This window comes from Pan troglodytes, chromosome 10 (assembly GCF_028858775.2).
Source record: "Pan troglodytes isolate AG18354 chromosome 10, NHGRI_mPanTro3-v2.0_pri, whole genome shotgun sequence".
Taxonomy (NCBI): Eukaryota; Metazoa; Chordata; class Mammalia; order Primates; family Hominidae; genus Pan; species Pan troglodytes.
In genome coordinates, this window is record NC_072408.2 from 116105552 (window position 1) to 116121085 (window position 15534).

General features: G+C 52.0%; 1 protein-coding gene across 2 annotated transcripts in view; it reads right to left on the reverse strand.

Annotated features, from left to right (window-relative positions):
• The window catches only part of FOXN4 (forkhead box N4), a 30878-nt gene extending 15812 nt beyond the window's left edge, over positions 1–15066 (reverse strand). Inside the window, exons 1-2 of one of the 2 annotated variants that reach the window (XM_522525.7) lie at positions 14461–15066; positions 13578–13666 (exon numbers count right to left, since the gene is read on the reverse strand). In XM_522525.7, coding sequence (XP_522525.3) covers positions 13578–13663 — 86 coding nt within the window. In that variant the 5' untranslated portion in view covers positions 13664–13666; positions 14461–15066. The remainder of the gene's footprint in view (positions 1–13577; positions 13667–14460) is intronic. The other variant, XM_024348035.3, reaches the window with a different exon arrangement.
• Positions 15067–15534: the final 468 nt, after the last annotated feature.

Here is a 15534-nt window from a genome sequence, read left to right on the forward strand (position 1 = left end):
TCTTCTGCGTGCACGGCAAGGGCCAGGGGCTGATGCACCAGGGCCTACATGAGAATGTCTCATCCCCCAACCCCCTGCCCACACTGACCTCTGTCCCCTGCAGAAAGGTCAGCACGTGCCCCTCTCCACAGTGGCACGTGAAGCCCCCTCCACACCTCTCCCTCATCAGTGCCTGAAGTTCCCTCATTAAAGGCGTCCCCATGCGCCCTCGCCTCTCCTGGTGCCTCATTTGAGATGTTGTAAACTACAGGGCTCACAGCAGCTGTAACTCAGGAAAGACTCCTTGGTTCTGGAACCACCCATTCTGGCTTCTCAGCCATAGGCCCTGGGGAGGGCACTTAATCGCCAGCCTCAGTTTCCCACCTGTAAAATGGGCATGAGTGATAATAATAATAATAGTAATAGCCGCAATACCTCATACCCCCCAGGCTGGCACACTGGTGTGGAGGCGGAGTGGCTTTGTGATCCACCCTGCCATCTTAGAGGGTTTGGGAATATTCCCCGGTGTGTGTGTAACAGAGAGAGCCACACAGAGAGAGACCCTAAATCAACCTCCTAAGTTTCTCCTCTACTGGAAAATGACAGGACATTTTTAATTCAAAGAAAAAGGCACATTCTAGCCCCACTGCCCTGGGCTCTCCTCCCAAGGCCTGTTCTGCTCCCCATCTGGGTGTGTCACTTCAGTTCCTGGGCGAGAGGAAAATTCAGCCCTGCTAACCCTGAGTCCCCCATGTCACTGATGCCTGCCTGCCTAGGGTCACCTCCAGAGGAGGCTTTGAGAAGAATCAACTGCAAAGACCCAACTCTGGCCGGGTGTGGTGGCTCATGCCTGTAATCCCAGCACTTTGGGAGGCCAAGCCAGGCAGATCACCTGAGGTCAGGAGTTTGAGACCAGCCTGGCCAACATGGCGAAACTCTGTCTCTACTAAAAATACAAAAAGTAGCTGGGCACGGCGGCGTGCGCCTGTAATCCCAGCTACTCGGGAGGCTGAGGCAGGAGAATTGCTTGAACCTAGGAGGCGGAGGTTGCAGTGAGCCAAGATCATGCCACTGCACTCCAGCCTGGGCGACAGAGCAAGATACTGTCTCAAAAAGAAAAAGAAGACCCAACTCCTTCCACCCGCTTCCTCCACTCTCCCTCCATCTCTGACTCCCCTTCTCTCTTCTTCTGTGTCTGTCACTGTAACTGAGGGGCCCTAGAAGGAAGTCCCAGCCCTGCCCTTCAGGTTTGGTGGCATCTGATGTGCTTCCTAACCTTCCTGAGCCTCAGTTTCCTCATCTGCAGAATGGGAGCAACAATGATGAAGGCAGAGCACCCACAAGAGCTCTGATAAGTGCCTATCCTCTCCTCTTCCCCCTTCTCTGACATGGCGTCCAGGGTCCCCGATCTCCCATGGACCTGTCTCCACCCCACTCACCCACAGTCCCCTGCATGGTAGCAGCCCTGCTGCTGGGTCACCCAGAGGCACTGAGCCAGGCTTTCTGGGGAAGAGGCCGGGTACCTGCAACTAACGCATCCCCCAGCCTCAGGTGGTTCCTGCGCACCCCGTGCTGGGGAGCTGTGGCCCCACCCCGCCCTCCAACCTGTTCAGGTGACCCCCGTGCTCTCACTCAGGTGTGGTGTGTGACAAGCCTCCGTTGCACTGAAGATCCCGGCTGGGGCCAAATGTCCTTCCCCCCTTCTCTGTGTGCCTTCCTCTGTGTCTCCGCGCCTTCTGTTCCCTCACAAAGGATGCCTTTCCTTCTCCCTCTCTGCACCTTTCAGTGTCTCCCCATTGGATTCCCAATTTCTCTGAGCCCCAGGGAGCGCTCTAGTTGGTCACAATTTTCTTCTGAGCCCAACTGGTGGCCCCAGGGAGGGCAGGGGCTACACCTTCAGGTCTTGAGGGTCCCTAAGGGTCTGGCAGGGAGGAGACCAGGACAGGACAGGGGTTGAGTCCCCTGCTGGGTGCAGGCAGCCCCCAGAGACCCTGATGCTGAAGCAAGGACCCTCATGCCCCCAGGGGAGGAGCCAAACTCCCAGTGCCCAGCACAGGGCCAGGCACACAAAGGCTGCTCCACAAGTACCCACAGATGAACACAGATGAGCAAACAGACCCAGCATTCTGGTTGCTCCACCCACACTCCCCTGGGGTCAGCTGTCCCCCCATGGATGTGGCATGGGGTGGACAAGCCCCCGGTGTGCGCCCAGCCCTGAGCTAAAGCCACTTTCTCACTGGATCTCACATCATCCTTGCAAGAGCCTGATCAGGCAGGGATTGTTATCGTCACCACCTTCCCATTTGCCAGACGAGAACACTGAGGCCAGAGAGGAACAGGCCTGTCTAGGGTCACCCAGCCAGGGAGCGGTGGAACCAGGACATCCACCTTCAGAGACTGGGTTGGCCACAACAACCCTGTCCTTTTCTCCCTGGCTGAAGAAGTGTGCTCTATTACAGAGGTCAACAACCTCCAGGCTGAGGACCAGTACTGGTCCGTGGCCTGTTACGAACCGGGCTGCACAGAAGGAGGTGAGTAGCAGGTGCCTGAGCTCCACCTCCTGTCAGATCAGCAGCGGCATTAGATTCTCACGGGAGAGTAAACCCTATTGTGAACTGCACATGCAAGAGATTTAGGTTGTCCACTCCTTATGAGAATCTTTTTGTTTTGTTTTATTTTGTTTTCTTGAGACAGGGGCTTGCTCTTGTCGCCCAGGCTGGAGTGCAGTGGCATGATCTTGGCTCACTGCAACCTTCACCTCCTGGGTTCAAGTGATTCTCCTGTCTCAGACTCCCAAGTAACTGGGATTACAGGCGCCACCATGCCCAGCTCAGTCTTTGCATTTTTAGTAGAGATGGGGTTTCACCACATTGGCCTGGCTGGCCTTGAACTCCTGACCTCAAGTCATCCACCCACCTTGGCCTCCCAAAGTGCTGGGATTACAGGCGTGAGCCACGGTGCCCAGCCTCCTTATGAGAATCTAATGTCGGATGATAGGAGGTGAAACAGTTTCATCCCGAAACCATCCCCCTTCCTTCACCCGGTCCATGGAAAAATTCTCTTTCACAAAACCAATCCCTGGTGCCAAAAAGGCTGAGACTGCTGCTCTATGATGTCTAGAAAATCCTCGCAGTGTCTCCCCAATAGGCAGGCACAAGCAGCTATTTACATTTAAATTCATTGAAATAAAATCAAATGTACACATTTGGTTCCTTGGCCCATCAGCCACGTTTGAAGTGCTGAATGGTCACACATGGCCAGTGCAGATATGAAATATCTCCATCAGTGGAGAAAGTTCTAGGTGGCAGTGATCTGAAACAATCTTTTCCATCTTGATGGAAAAAATCTGTGGTGTTCTTACATTGCCTTAAAACAACTAGAAATTTGATTTAGATCTGGAAATTTAAGGAGATGATTCCATGGAATTTTGAGTTTTAGTATGTTTCATTATAAAAGGAGTCCCCCATCGCCATCCCCACCACCAGCAAGGAGGTTGCAGGGAAGAGCTCTGTAAACAGGAGCTGTGCATTAGGGCAACTCACAAAGTTGTGAGCCCCCCGTCCCAGACCTGTCCAAGCAGTAGCCGAGGGGATGAACTGCCAGGCCCCTGCTGGATGAAAGATGAGCCTAAGCAACCTGTACGGTTCCTTTTGTTTCAGGTTTTTTTTTTTTTTTCTTTTTTTTGCTTTGTTTTGTTTTGTTTTTGTTTTTGACATGGAGTTTCGCTCTTCTCCAATGGAGTGCAATGGCATGATCTCGGCTCACTGCAACCTCCGCCTCCCGGGTTCAAGGAATTCTCCTGTCTCAGTCTCCTGAGTAGTTGGAATTACAGGCACCCACCACTACATCCAGCTAATTTTTGGCATTTTTAGTAGAGAGAGAGTTTCACCACGTTGGCCAGGCTGGTCTCGAATTCCTGACCTTAGCTGATCCGCCCACCTCGGCCTCCCAAAGTGCTGGGATTACAGGTGTGAGCCACCACGCCCAGCCCTTCTAAGGTTGCTTTTGATGCAAAGACCCCGACATTTGGGTTCCTTTTGATGCAAAGACCCCGACATTTGTGGGAGAAACCTGCAGGTGAACCCCCTGGGAGCATTTCCAAAGTTCCATCATCTTGGGCAAGCACCTTTCCTTCTCCAGACCTCAATTTCCCCAACTATAAAGCAGCAGCAACAGAGTAGAGGGTCCCTCAGGGCCACAGGTGTGAGCTCCTCCTGGCTGCGTGACCTGGGGCTGGTGACTTATCTGCCCTGGGCCTCAGTTTCACTGTGTAGACAGTGGGAATAATAATAGCAGCTACCCTAAGGGAGTTGCCTGAGAGAAAATGACAACAGTTCATCAATAATTTATTTAAGCATCAGATCAGATGAGGCATCTGGTCTGCTGAAAAGGGAGGCAGAACTATTAGTTCAGGGGTCCCCAGGGTGACTCCCGACAATGTGTCTTTCTCAAACTACGTGGGTGATCTGTCACCCACAGGGAGTCCTCATTGGTGAGCAGAGAGCTTTTTGGGCAAAAAGAACATAAAAGACCTATCTGGTGCTCCAGAGTCTCCCCGAATTCAATAGTTCACCAGCAACTTCCCCCGCCCCCAAGGACGCTTCTTGCTTTTCAAAGCTCAGCCTTTTGCAGGTGCATATTTTTCCTTATCAAAACGCATATGCACACAGACACACATACGCACGCATGCACACTACGCACACGGATGCACACATATGTGTGCACACACCACACGCGCACACGCACAACACACATATGCACACACAACACACACGTGCATGTAAACGCACACATGCACATGCCCACAGACCCTAGAGGCTTCATCACCCCCTTTAACAGATAGGAAAGGTGAGGTCAAGCCAGGTGACCTCGCCAAATCCCCAAGCTTCAGCAGCCCCCGGTAGCTGCTTCAGCACCTCCCTCCTTGGGCCTCGATTTCCTCATCTGGGATGCCACTAGAGCCCCTTTAGGCAGTCCCCCCTCTGCCAGGAAGTAGGGGGATGCTGAAGGGTTGGGTCCCCTTTTGAAGGGACGGAATACATGGAGCATTCAAGGTCTGAGACAGATCCGGGCAAGGATTGAGGTGGCACCCTGGGAACATCAATGTCAGAATAACACTCTATCATTGGTGTAATCCATTTCCCAAGTACCTACTATGTGCTTATTACTTCACGGGTGTTACCTGTGTGCCCTTGTGAGTTCTGCAATGCCACATCCTAAGCCCATCCCAGCGGGGCAGCCCAGCCCTGGGTCCCCCTTTGCTCTCTCTGTGGCACTGCAGTGGAGTGGTCACCCAGGTAGGCTTTGGGGTCAGCCAGGCCTAGATCTGGCCACTTAGCAGCTGTGAGAATTGTCTGCAGCTCTCTGCCTCTCTGAGCCTCAGTTTGCACATCTGTAAAATGGGAGTGCTCATCCATCTCACGAGGAATGGTGAGGATTGAAGGAAGGCACACAGGTAGGCCGCTCACCCCAGTGGTGGTGGTCCCATTATAGTAAACATCTCCTGAAGAGTATGGAGAAATAGGCCCCGTGAAGACAGCCAACAGCAGGGTGTCCGGCACTCGGGAAGTGTCTGCTTTATTCCACAGCATTTCTTGAACTCTCACTTGCCAGGCACTGTTCTGGCAAGCAGAAGCAACTGTCCGCATCCAAGGAGATAACTTTCTGATTGACGCCAGAATGCACAGGAGAGACCCCTGCATGGGATGCCACCTTCCTGCCAACCCCCTAGGTCCAAAACTCTCCAGTCTCCCAAGAGCCTGTGGGGACAGCTACCTGTCATCCTCATTTCACAGATGGGATGGCTGAGGCCCAGAGAGATGAGTGACATGTCTCAGCCACATAGCATATCTGCAAAGGAGCTGGGATTTGAACCAGGGACGCACTCAGAGCCTGGAGCCTCTTCACTCAGCTGCTCTACCAGTTTGGTTGAAATGCAGGAAGGGCAAACCCTCATCATATCATTTATTTAAAAAATCAGGGTGTGTCCAGGCATGATGGCTCATGCTTGTAATCCCAGCACTTTGGGAGGCTGACGCAGGAGGATCACTTGAGGCCAGGAGTTCAAGACCAGCCTGGACAACGTACTGACACCTTGCCTCTACAAACATTTTTTAAATTAGCCAGGCATGGTGATGCATGCCTATGGTCCCAGCTACTTAGGAGGCTGAGGCAGGAGGATTGTTTGAGCCCACAAGTTTGAGGCTGCAGTGAGTTATGATTACGCTGCTGCACTCCAGCCTGGGAGACAGAGCAAGACCCTGTCTCTAAAAAAATAAAAATAAAAAATAGAAAATAAAAAAATCCAGCTGCCAGGTATCCCCATGGTGTCACAGTCACTTGTCAGGGGACCCTGTGGTAGCTCTGGGCAAGGCAAGACACCACTGGAATCCATGGCTTCCATCCTACGCTGACTGGGAGATCAACCCAACCCACTTTAATGGACAATGTCCTTAATCAGTTGTGTTGCTGGAGGGAGGAAAGAAACCGGCAGGGAACAGGAGGACAGGGACCAGGGAGACCTGCATTCCAGTCCAGCTCCACTCTTAATGGGGAAGTCTTGGGCAGATAACTCAATGCCCTTTGAACCCCAGCATCCTCGTGTGCCGAACAGAGGTGAGAACAGAGCCTGACTCTTAGTTCGGGGTAGGCAAACCATAGGTGCCATGTTTGGCTCCAGGTAGGCACTGGAGAACCGTTTGTGGAATGGATTTAACACCCAGCAGCCAAAGTGACCTCTTACAAGGGACATTGGAACCTGTCATTGTACTTAAAACCCACCAAGGGAGTGAGAATCAAGCTCCTCACCTTGACCTGGCACTCGGCCATCTCCTTCCCCACCTCTCTCCTTCCATCCTCTCTGCTCTAGCAACCTGTCCATCTCCCAGTTCCTCAAACATTCTAATTCTCACTCATCTTAAGATCACTGTACACACTGTTCCCTCTGCCTGGAATGCTGTTCCATGCACTCATTTATAGCTGGCTCTTTCTCAGCCTAAATGATCTCTCCTGCAAGAGGCCCTCCCAGGCCCTCCCTATCTCTTCCTGTGTGTGTCCACAGAATACTTATTTTGCAATGAGATATTTACTTATACATGTTTCCAGTCTTTCTGCCATAGGATGGCAAGGACCAGGAGGCCCTCTATTTTGTTTAGCACCTGGCATAGGACCTGACACCCTGTGGGCATCTATTACATACTCTCAAGTATGAAAGCTAGAGTCAGAAAGGGAGGAAGAGTCCTCAGCCCAGCCCAGCCCCAACATATCTTGCATTCTTCAATCTCCATTCATTTCCTGCCCAGCTTAAATACACCTCCTCCAGGAAGCCCTCCCAGACCAGTTCAGCATCTCCCAGTTTTCCCTTCTCCTGAAATGGTTAGTGCTGTCAGTATCTACACGTAGCACAGACCACTCATGATCACCCACTAATGTAACCCAGGCATCTGTTCTTACCCACTCCTCCCTTCTAGATACTAAATGCCAAGAGGACAAAGAGGGATGTGTCTTACACCTCATTACAAGACCCATAGCAGCCAGCTCTGAGCCTTTCATTTGACAAATATTTGTCCCCCCAATGTGAACTGGACCCCCACGGCCACTGTCCCGTGATTGTTGCCATAAAGGTGAAATGCAATGAACTTGCCATAGAGCCTGGCAGGTGCCCACACAGGGTCACACATATTTATGGATGGATTATGGTTTCTGTGGAAATCCTTGCCTACATAGCTGAAGTCCAGAGACCACAATTAACTCTTTACTTCCTACCTTGGGATTCCTTAGGTTGATACAGCAATTGTACAGAGGAAAGAATATCCATCTTGAGTTTAGTTGAAATCCCATCTCAACCCCTTCATAGCTGTGTGATTTGGGGGAAGTCACTTCACCTCTCTGTGCTGCAGTTTCCTCATAAGTAAAATGGAATAATAATAATTCTCACCACAGGGGGCAGATGTGAGGATAAGATCAGGTAACCTCTAAGACAAAGCCAGACACATAGTAGTAGGTGCTCAGGCCACATTTCTCTCTTCCCACTTCATTCTCTCCTCTGCGTTGTCATTTAGGAGGGGTCTGCCTGACAAATATTGCCTGGGGGTGGGGGTTAGATCACCATTCCAGAGATTCAGAGACATGTCCCGCCCTACCTGGGCGGCAACTCCGCCCTGATTACAACAAGGTTTTGCCTGCCTTCTTGAGATGTGGTGGGTAAGAAACTGTTACATCACTGAAAGCTGTTCTTGTTCCCAATCCAACCATTACACAAAAAGGGATTAAGCATTTCATGGAGGTGTTTATTTAGCTAACACATCTTTTGTAACCATGTGCAGGAAAAAGAAAATCAAATACAATTTAGCAAGCTCAGAAATTCCCAGCTTGGCCAAGGGTCAGTGTAGTGTGAAATGATTTGATTAGGAATTTGGATAAAAGAATCTTTCCTTTCTAGAACAAGTGTTGGCTTGGGACTTAGAATGTGCATGTGTGTGTGAGTGCATGCACACATGTGTTTTTTAGGGATGAAACTGCAAGACCGGGAAAGAGTCGGACCACAGAGAGGCTGCCTCTCTTCCTTGCCCATAAGGTCACCTGAGGAGCTGTTCTCTCCACCCTGAGGGTGAAGGGATGGGAAGACATCGGGATGGTTACTGCCCCTGAGAAACGGAGCCCCTTCCAAGGAGATCACAACTGATGGGTGAAGCCACCTGATATGGGTTAAACTATCCCCACACACAGTGTGGGTTCAAGAGAAATTTATCATCCCTTGAGCATGAAGCCTCCCTGTATTTCCATGGATGTGTTATTTTCATGTGATATTTGTCCATTCATCCATCTATCCAGTACATATGTATTAACTTTTATCTACTGTGTGCCCAGCATTGCAGTCCACAGATAAGAGAACCACCATCCAGAGAGAGGAAGGGCTTTCCCCCAAGGTCGCCTCATTTCTTAAAGCAGGGACTGAGATTTTGGGAAGTGAACATCCAGCACGAGGATCCAGAAGGAGGACCACTGAGCCTTGTGGCCCTGGGAGAAGGTGAGGGTCCAAGAAGCCAGAAGCCTGCCTTCCGTCATCTCACTGGGCCTCAGTTTCCCAATCTGTAAAAGGAGCTTGTTGGACCTGACCTCTAGAATAAATTCTAAAAGGTGGGGGCAGGTGATTAATAATATAAGTTCTGCCCCTTCATAAATGTGTGCCTTTGAGCAAGTCATGTCTCTTGGCCTCAGTATCCTTACCTGTAGATTGGGATAATGTCAGTACCTGTCTCATGGTTGTTACTATAAAAAAGTGGCACGCCTGTAATCCCAGCACTTTGGGAGGCTGAGGCAGGCGGATCACTTAAGATCAGGTGTTGAAGACCAGCCTGGACAACCTGGTGAAACCCCATCTCTACTAAAAATACAAAAATTAGCTGGGCGTGGTGATGGGCATCTGTAATCCCAGGTACTCAGGAGGCTGAGGCAGGAGAATTGCTGGAACCCAGGAAGTGGAAGTTGCAGTGAGCTGAGGTCGCGCCACTGCACTCCAGCCTGGACGATAGAGCCAGACTCCGTCAAAAAAAAAAAAAAAAGGAAGAAAAGAAAAGAAAGAGAAAGAAAAAGAAAGAAAGAAAGAAAGAAAGAAAGAGAAAGAAAGAAGGAAAGAAAGAAATAAATAAAAAGATGAAATGGGATGCTGCCCTTGCTAAGATGTTTTGCAGGTGCCTGGCACACAGTAGATACTTAATAACTCTGTTTTAGCACCTCTAAGGGTGGACTTTCCTCCCACCCCCTGAGCTAGAGAGAAATCCAGCTAACCCACATTGAGCATGAGCCCTGTTTACCGTTGCCCAAGAGGTCAGGACCACCCCCGGTCCCCTGCCCCTTCATCAGCAGCAGGGCTGAGAGGCTGCTGCCAATTTGCTGTCTAGGCCCCGCCACTGACTCCTGACAGCTCCCCAGGGACAGGGCAGCCGCCTCTAGCTGCTGCCCCCGCCCTCCTGCACACAGCCATTGAAAATTAACGGCCAAACTCAGCCCCAGGGGGATGGAGAGCCAGGCGGCTGCATGAGAGGCTGGACCCACAGCCTAAGTGGTCCTTGGAGTCCTTCTCTGGGATGTGGGAGGGCGAATGAGAAGCCCATAAACTTTTCCTGGGCTACTATTTGGGGAGAAAAATGGGAGTGGTTGGAAGTGGGAAGTCACTGTGTAATCATAAAACCCCCTCTGCAAGAAAGCACTCTCTCCCAGGCCCCTCTGAGTGCCTTGACCCATTCGAAGTGCAGAATCCTCCCAGCAAACCTGCAAATTGGGTGGCTCCATTTCACTGATGAAGAACCTGAGGCTCAGAGAGAGGCAGTGACTACTCCAGGGTCACACTGAGGTGAGGTGATGCAGCAGCTTATTCTGTTCCAACACCCGTGCTCATGGCCAGTGGGATTTGGGGCCAGTGGTCACAAATGGTGGTTACAAATACTCTCAGGGTGCAACCACTTTGGGGCCAAGTCTCCACTGTACCCATGATGAGCTGTGCCATCTTGTTAAGCCATTTAAACAGGCTCAGCCTTGGTTTCCTCATTCACCAAATGGGCCCAAGAGTTCTACCCTCATGGGGTGGTTTTGGGGATTTGATGGGATTTGATGGGGATTTATGCCAAAAGCCAAGAGCACAGGGAAGGCAGGCAGTAAAAGGTTAAGAAACCACCAGCTGCTATTATTATTGTTGTTATTATTATTATTATGTTATTTTGCCTTCTGGATACTCTGGCTGTTGGATATAAGAAAACACTGCTGGGCACGGTGGCTCACGCCTATAATCCCAGCACTTTGGAGGGACGTCGAGGCAAGTGGATCACTTGAGGTCAGGAGTTTGAGACCAGCCTGACCAACATGGCAAAACCCTGTCTCTACTAAAAATAAAAAATTAGCCAGGCACGGTTGCTCTCGCCTGTAATCCCACCTATTAGGGAGGCTGAGGCAGGAGAATTGCTTGAGCCCGGGAGGCGGAGGTTGCAGTGAACTGAGTTCACACCACTGCACTCCAGCCTAGGTGACAGAGTGACTCACACACACACAAAAAAAACAAGTAAAAAAACCAAAAACAAACAAACAAAACAAAAACCAGCCTTGAATCCATGTGAATAGGAAAGGCTTGTGCCAGACCAGGAGCCTGGGCACCTCTGGATCCAGTGCTGATGGGAACAGGCCTGCTTCCCCTCCCCACTCCCCAACTCCTGACCCCTGCTAGCTCGGCAGTGGACTGGCTAGGCATTGCCAGGCCCCCAAGAAGTTCTCTGCTTGCCCCACCCTGTTTTTGGAGAAGGGCAGTTGCTTAGTGCCCCCAGACAGTTTGTCAGCTGGGTGGCCCAGATGAACGAGGTCAAGACTCCGGGGCTGAGTCTGATGGGAGCCCCTCCTGGGCAGCACCTGGGCACCTGGATTCAGGGTTTCTCCCACCCTCCAAGTTCCTCCCCACTTCCCACCGTGAGAGCCCTCCATAGACGCGTCTCTTGCGGGAAGCTGGACTCTCTAATGTAACTAAGTGGTAACAGCAACAGCAACTACTGATTATGTGTTTCTTGCTCTACAAGCTTTATTTACTTAATCCTCCCAGCAACTGCATGAGGGAAGAGCTGTGATCATGCCCATTTTAAAGATGAGAAACGAAAGCAAGTCACCGGCCCTGCCTAAAGCTGGGCTTTGAACCTGCACATGTCTGAATCCTAGCAATTGTTCTCACTCTCTGACTCCCCTATCTCCAGTGCTTTTAAGGGGTGCTTTTAGGCAACAGTAAGATTCAATGTCTTTGAGCTCTTAAAGCCAACCTGGAGGAAGGATGCGCTCGCCCAGGCTTGCAGCTAGGAGGGCAGAAGTAGATTCACCCTGGATACATTCAGTGCCTGCTGGGTGTCAGGTGCCTTCATAGATAATACGATACATATATCATTTAACCCTCCAGAGCTAGCTTTTACTATCCCCATTGTACAAAACTATGAAAGTTCACAGGTGAATCTGCTCATAATTGGTGAATGGCAGAGCCAAAAATGATTACTAAATTGTCATAACAACTCCATGCAGTGGGTATTATTTCTATCCCCATTCTACAGATGAAGAAGCTGAGGCTCAGAGAGCTCCACGTAGCCAGAGAAGTTGGGATTATAATGGACTTGAGAGCCTAAGCTGCTAACCCTTACACTGCCACTAAATCACTTGGCATTATTTAAACCCTGAGAGTGCTGGAAGGAAGCCTAGAGGCCCTTGGCTGTGTGATCTTGGGAGAAGCCATTTCATTTTTCTAAGCCTCAGTTTCCTCACCTATACAACAGGGCTCATCAGAGCAACCTCCCGAGATGAGGTGAGTGATGGGGGATGGCACACAGTAGGTGCTTGCAAACTGCCACGTACCTGGCCCCAGCTATGCACACAGCAGGTGCTTGCAAACTGCCACGTACCTGGCCCCAGCTCTGCACACAGCAGGCTCTCTGCAAATATCTGTTTGAATCTGTGTCCTCGTTTGGATCTCAGAAGGCAGCTTCCAGGCCCACAGCCCTCAGGAAGCAGCCTCCCTCTAATTGCGGGCTGCGGTCTGTCCCAGCAGGCACTCCTGGTGAGTTGCAGTGACCCCGGGGGGGCCAGACAAACCCTGGGTAAACAGGGCTGATAGGAGGTGACAGCCTGCTCTTCCCAGGCCAGCCCTGGTCCTGTCCCCATTCCGTAATCTGGACTGTGCCCCCTCAGCCTACAGACATGTTGCTTGCTCTGTCGGGGGAGCCCTGGAAACGAGGTCAGGGCTCCCTGGCCTCAAGGGGAAAGAGGCCGGGAGGGGACTCCAGGTCCTTCCTTTTCCTCCTTTTCCCTCCTGGAGACCTCGGACAAGCCCTTTCGCCTTTCTTGGCCTCAGTTTCCCCAACTGTAAAAAAAATAGGGGGGTGCGCAGACTGGTTGACCTCCTAAAGGCCTTTTCGGCTATGAGGTTTGAAGACAAAAAAAGACAGAAGGGCTCTGAAGGCTTCCATGCATCCTCTCAGTTATACCTTGCTTCACCCTGTTTCAAGGCCTCAGTTTCCATCTAATTTACTCTTCAAACACATGAAGCCTAGAAGAAACCTTAAGATCATCTACTTCAACAAGATCAATTAAATGATGAGGAAGTGAGGCCCAGGGCAAAGGACTTGCTGAATGTCACACAGCCTGGCTGAGAACTTAGCATATCTGACTACTTTCTTAACATCCGTGGAGGATAGAACCCAATTCCTCCCAGAAGGTTTTTTTTGGCAGGGGGTGGGGGAGCATTTCCCACAGCCCGCATTAAGGCCACTGGAGGGGAAGCAGTAGCTGCTATTGTCATCTTAACATTCACCAGGATGCCCAAACAGTATCAAATGCAGAAACGGACCTCTTTTGGAGGGGACAAGAGACAGCAGGCATTTCGTGGTCCCACTGGGCCAGGTTGTGGCCCAGACACCCTTAGCAAGACCAACATTGAAATCAAGACTTTCCAGCTCTCCCGCAAAAATCACAGAATTGAACATAACAATAGTTCTTGGGCAGTTTCAGAAACCATAAACAGCATACAAACACTTTGAGCAATTAAAAAATATATAGTTTGTTATTGTTGGAGCCCTCACCTGTATTCCTGCGGAGAGGGGTGGTGATTTTGCCCTGAGTTTCGAATAATTCCTGACATTATGGATGAGGTGTCACTTTCTATCATCTCCTTGGGAAAAGACAAGCAGAAAACAAAGCTCCCATCAGCGACGATATGGACAGGGCAGAAACCCACAGTTTTCCCGCAATTCAGAAAGATGGAGCACAATCAACTCACAGAACACTTTTTTTTTCTTTAAAGAAAAAAGTTCTAGAGGATTCCTGGGCATCTCAGGTCACTTTCCCAGGGCAATTCTACAGCGTTTTAGAAACAAATGAAGAGAATGAAATGAAATTCCCGGTTCTTTCGAATTAATGGGGGAAGATCAAGGGAAGCTCTAGAATCCAAATGTCAAACCTGGAAAATGTGGACTCACAAAATAGGAATCAGAAAAACGATTTCCTTCCAAGCCTTATATTTTCAACCTCAGTTTGGTTATGATCACTTTGAAAATAAAGGGCAGCTGGATGTGACATGTGTATTTCTCTGGGGGAACAAATTCCCACTTGCAAAGGGAATAATCCTCGCAAGCTCCTGCCCTGAAATGCCTTCAGAAATGCCACAAGCCCTTACTGGAAAACCAATCCAACCACCCACATCCCCGCAACACACAAACACTGCCTTAAAAAAATAATAAAAATATTTGAGTTCCCTAAGTTTCTCAAACTCCAAGCCTGAACCAACATAAAAGCCCACCAAAGGCTCAGTTCCGCCCCCAAAGCCATCGAAGGATTCCTAGGAAGGAGGAAAAGGGAGCAGAGGGAGGCGGCCCCGCAGCCCCTGCGCCCGGGTCTCTACCCTGGAAATGCAATGCCCGGCATTGCCCGGGAGGAGGGAGCAAAGCCGACCCTGCAAGGCGGTACCTGGAGCCGATCCTCGCGGGGCCGCCGCTGCCGGCGCTCCGGGGGTGGGCAGGGGTTCCGGAGGGGGGCTCCCTCGCGCTCGCCCCTCGCGTTCCGCAATTTGGCCGCCGTCGCAGCTCGAACCGTTTTTAAATTTCCCTCTCTGGAGCTGTCCAGCTCAGAGCATGCGCAGTAGCCGTGCGGGGGGCTTTTCCCCAAGGGTCAGTTACAGGGCAGGGTCAAGGGGACTGTAGCGGGCGTTTCCCAGCAGCCGCGAGCCTTGCACGCCCCGGGGTTCTAGGGGGGTGTGTGTGAGGGGGGCGGGGCGGAGGAGTGCAGGGGTAGGGACCCCTCTTCAAACTTTGCCAACAGTGACAACAACTGCATGCCCGAGAGCATGCGTTGAGGAGCAGTGGGAGGGTGATTTCGGCCAAGGGAATTAAGTTGCAAAAGGAGGCTGGGTGCATTAAAACTTGCAATCCCGCCTGGGGCAAAAGACGTGGGCGGGCGGAGAGATCTGTTGCAACCCCCTCTCTCCCCCAAAGTGGAGGACGGGCCGGGAGGCAGAGACGGGGCCCCAGGTGGACGCGGATTCGGGCCACCTGTCCCTTTAAGAAAGTTGCGCCCGCGCGGGCTGGCGCGCAGCGGGAGGGGGCTGCGGAGCGGGGCGCGGGGCGCCTCCACCTGCTGGGGCCGCGAGGGGGGGCCCGGGCCCAGCGCGGCGGCGAGGCGAGGAGGGCTCCCCGGGACTGCGCGCTGCGCCCCCCTGTCCCGCGAGGAGGGTGAGCCCGCCCGGAGCGAGTGCGGCGGGGCTCGGCGGCCCCGGGAGCCGCGACGGCGGTGGCGGTGGCGGTGGCGGCGGAGGCGGAGGCTGCGGCGTTCGGGGTACGGCGCCGCGAGCCCAGCGCAGCCGTTGGGGGCAGTGGCCCGCGTGTGCAACCGCGCTCCCTCCCTTCCCCGCCGCCCGGCCCGCGCCGCCGCTGCCCCGCCCCGCCTGGAGCCAGCCGCGGGAAAGGTGGCGCGGACCGCGGACGGCGGCGGGGCCCAGAGCGGGCAGAGGTCTCCACAGGCCCCTTAGGAGGCTTGGATGAGTTT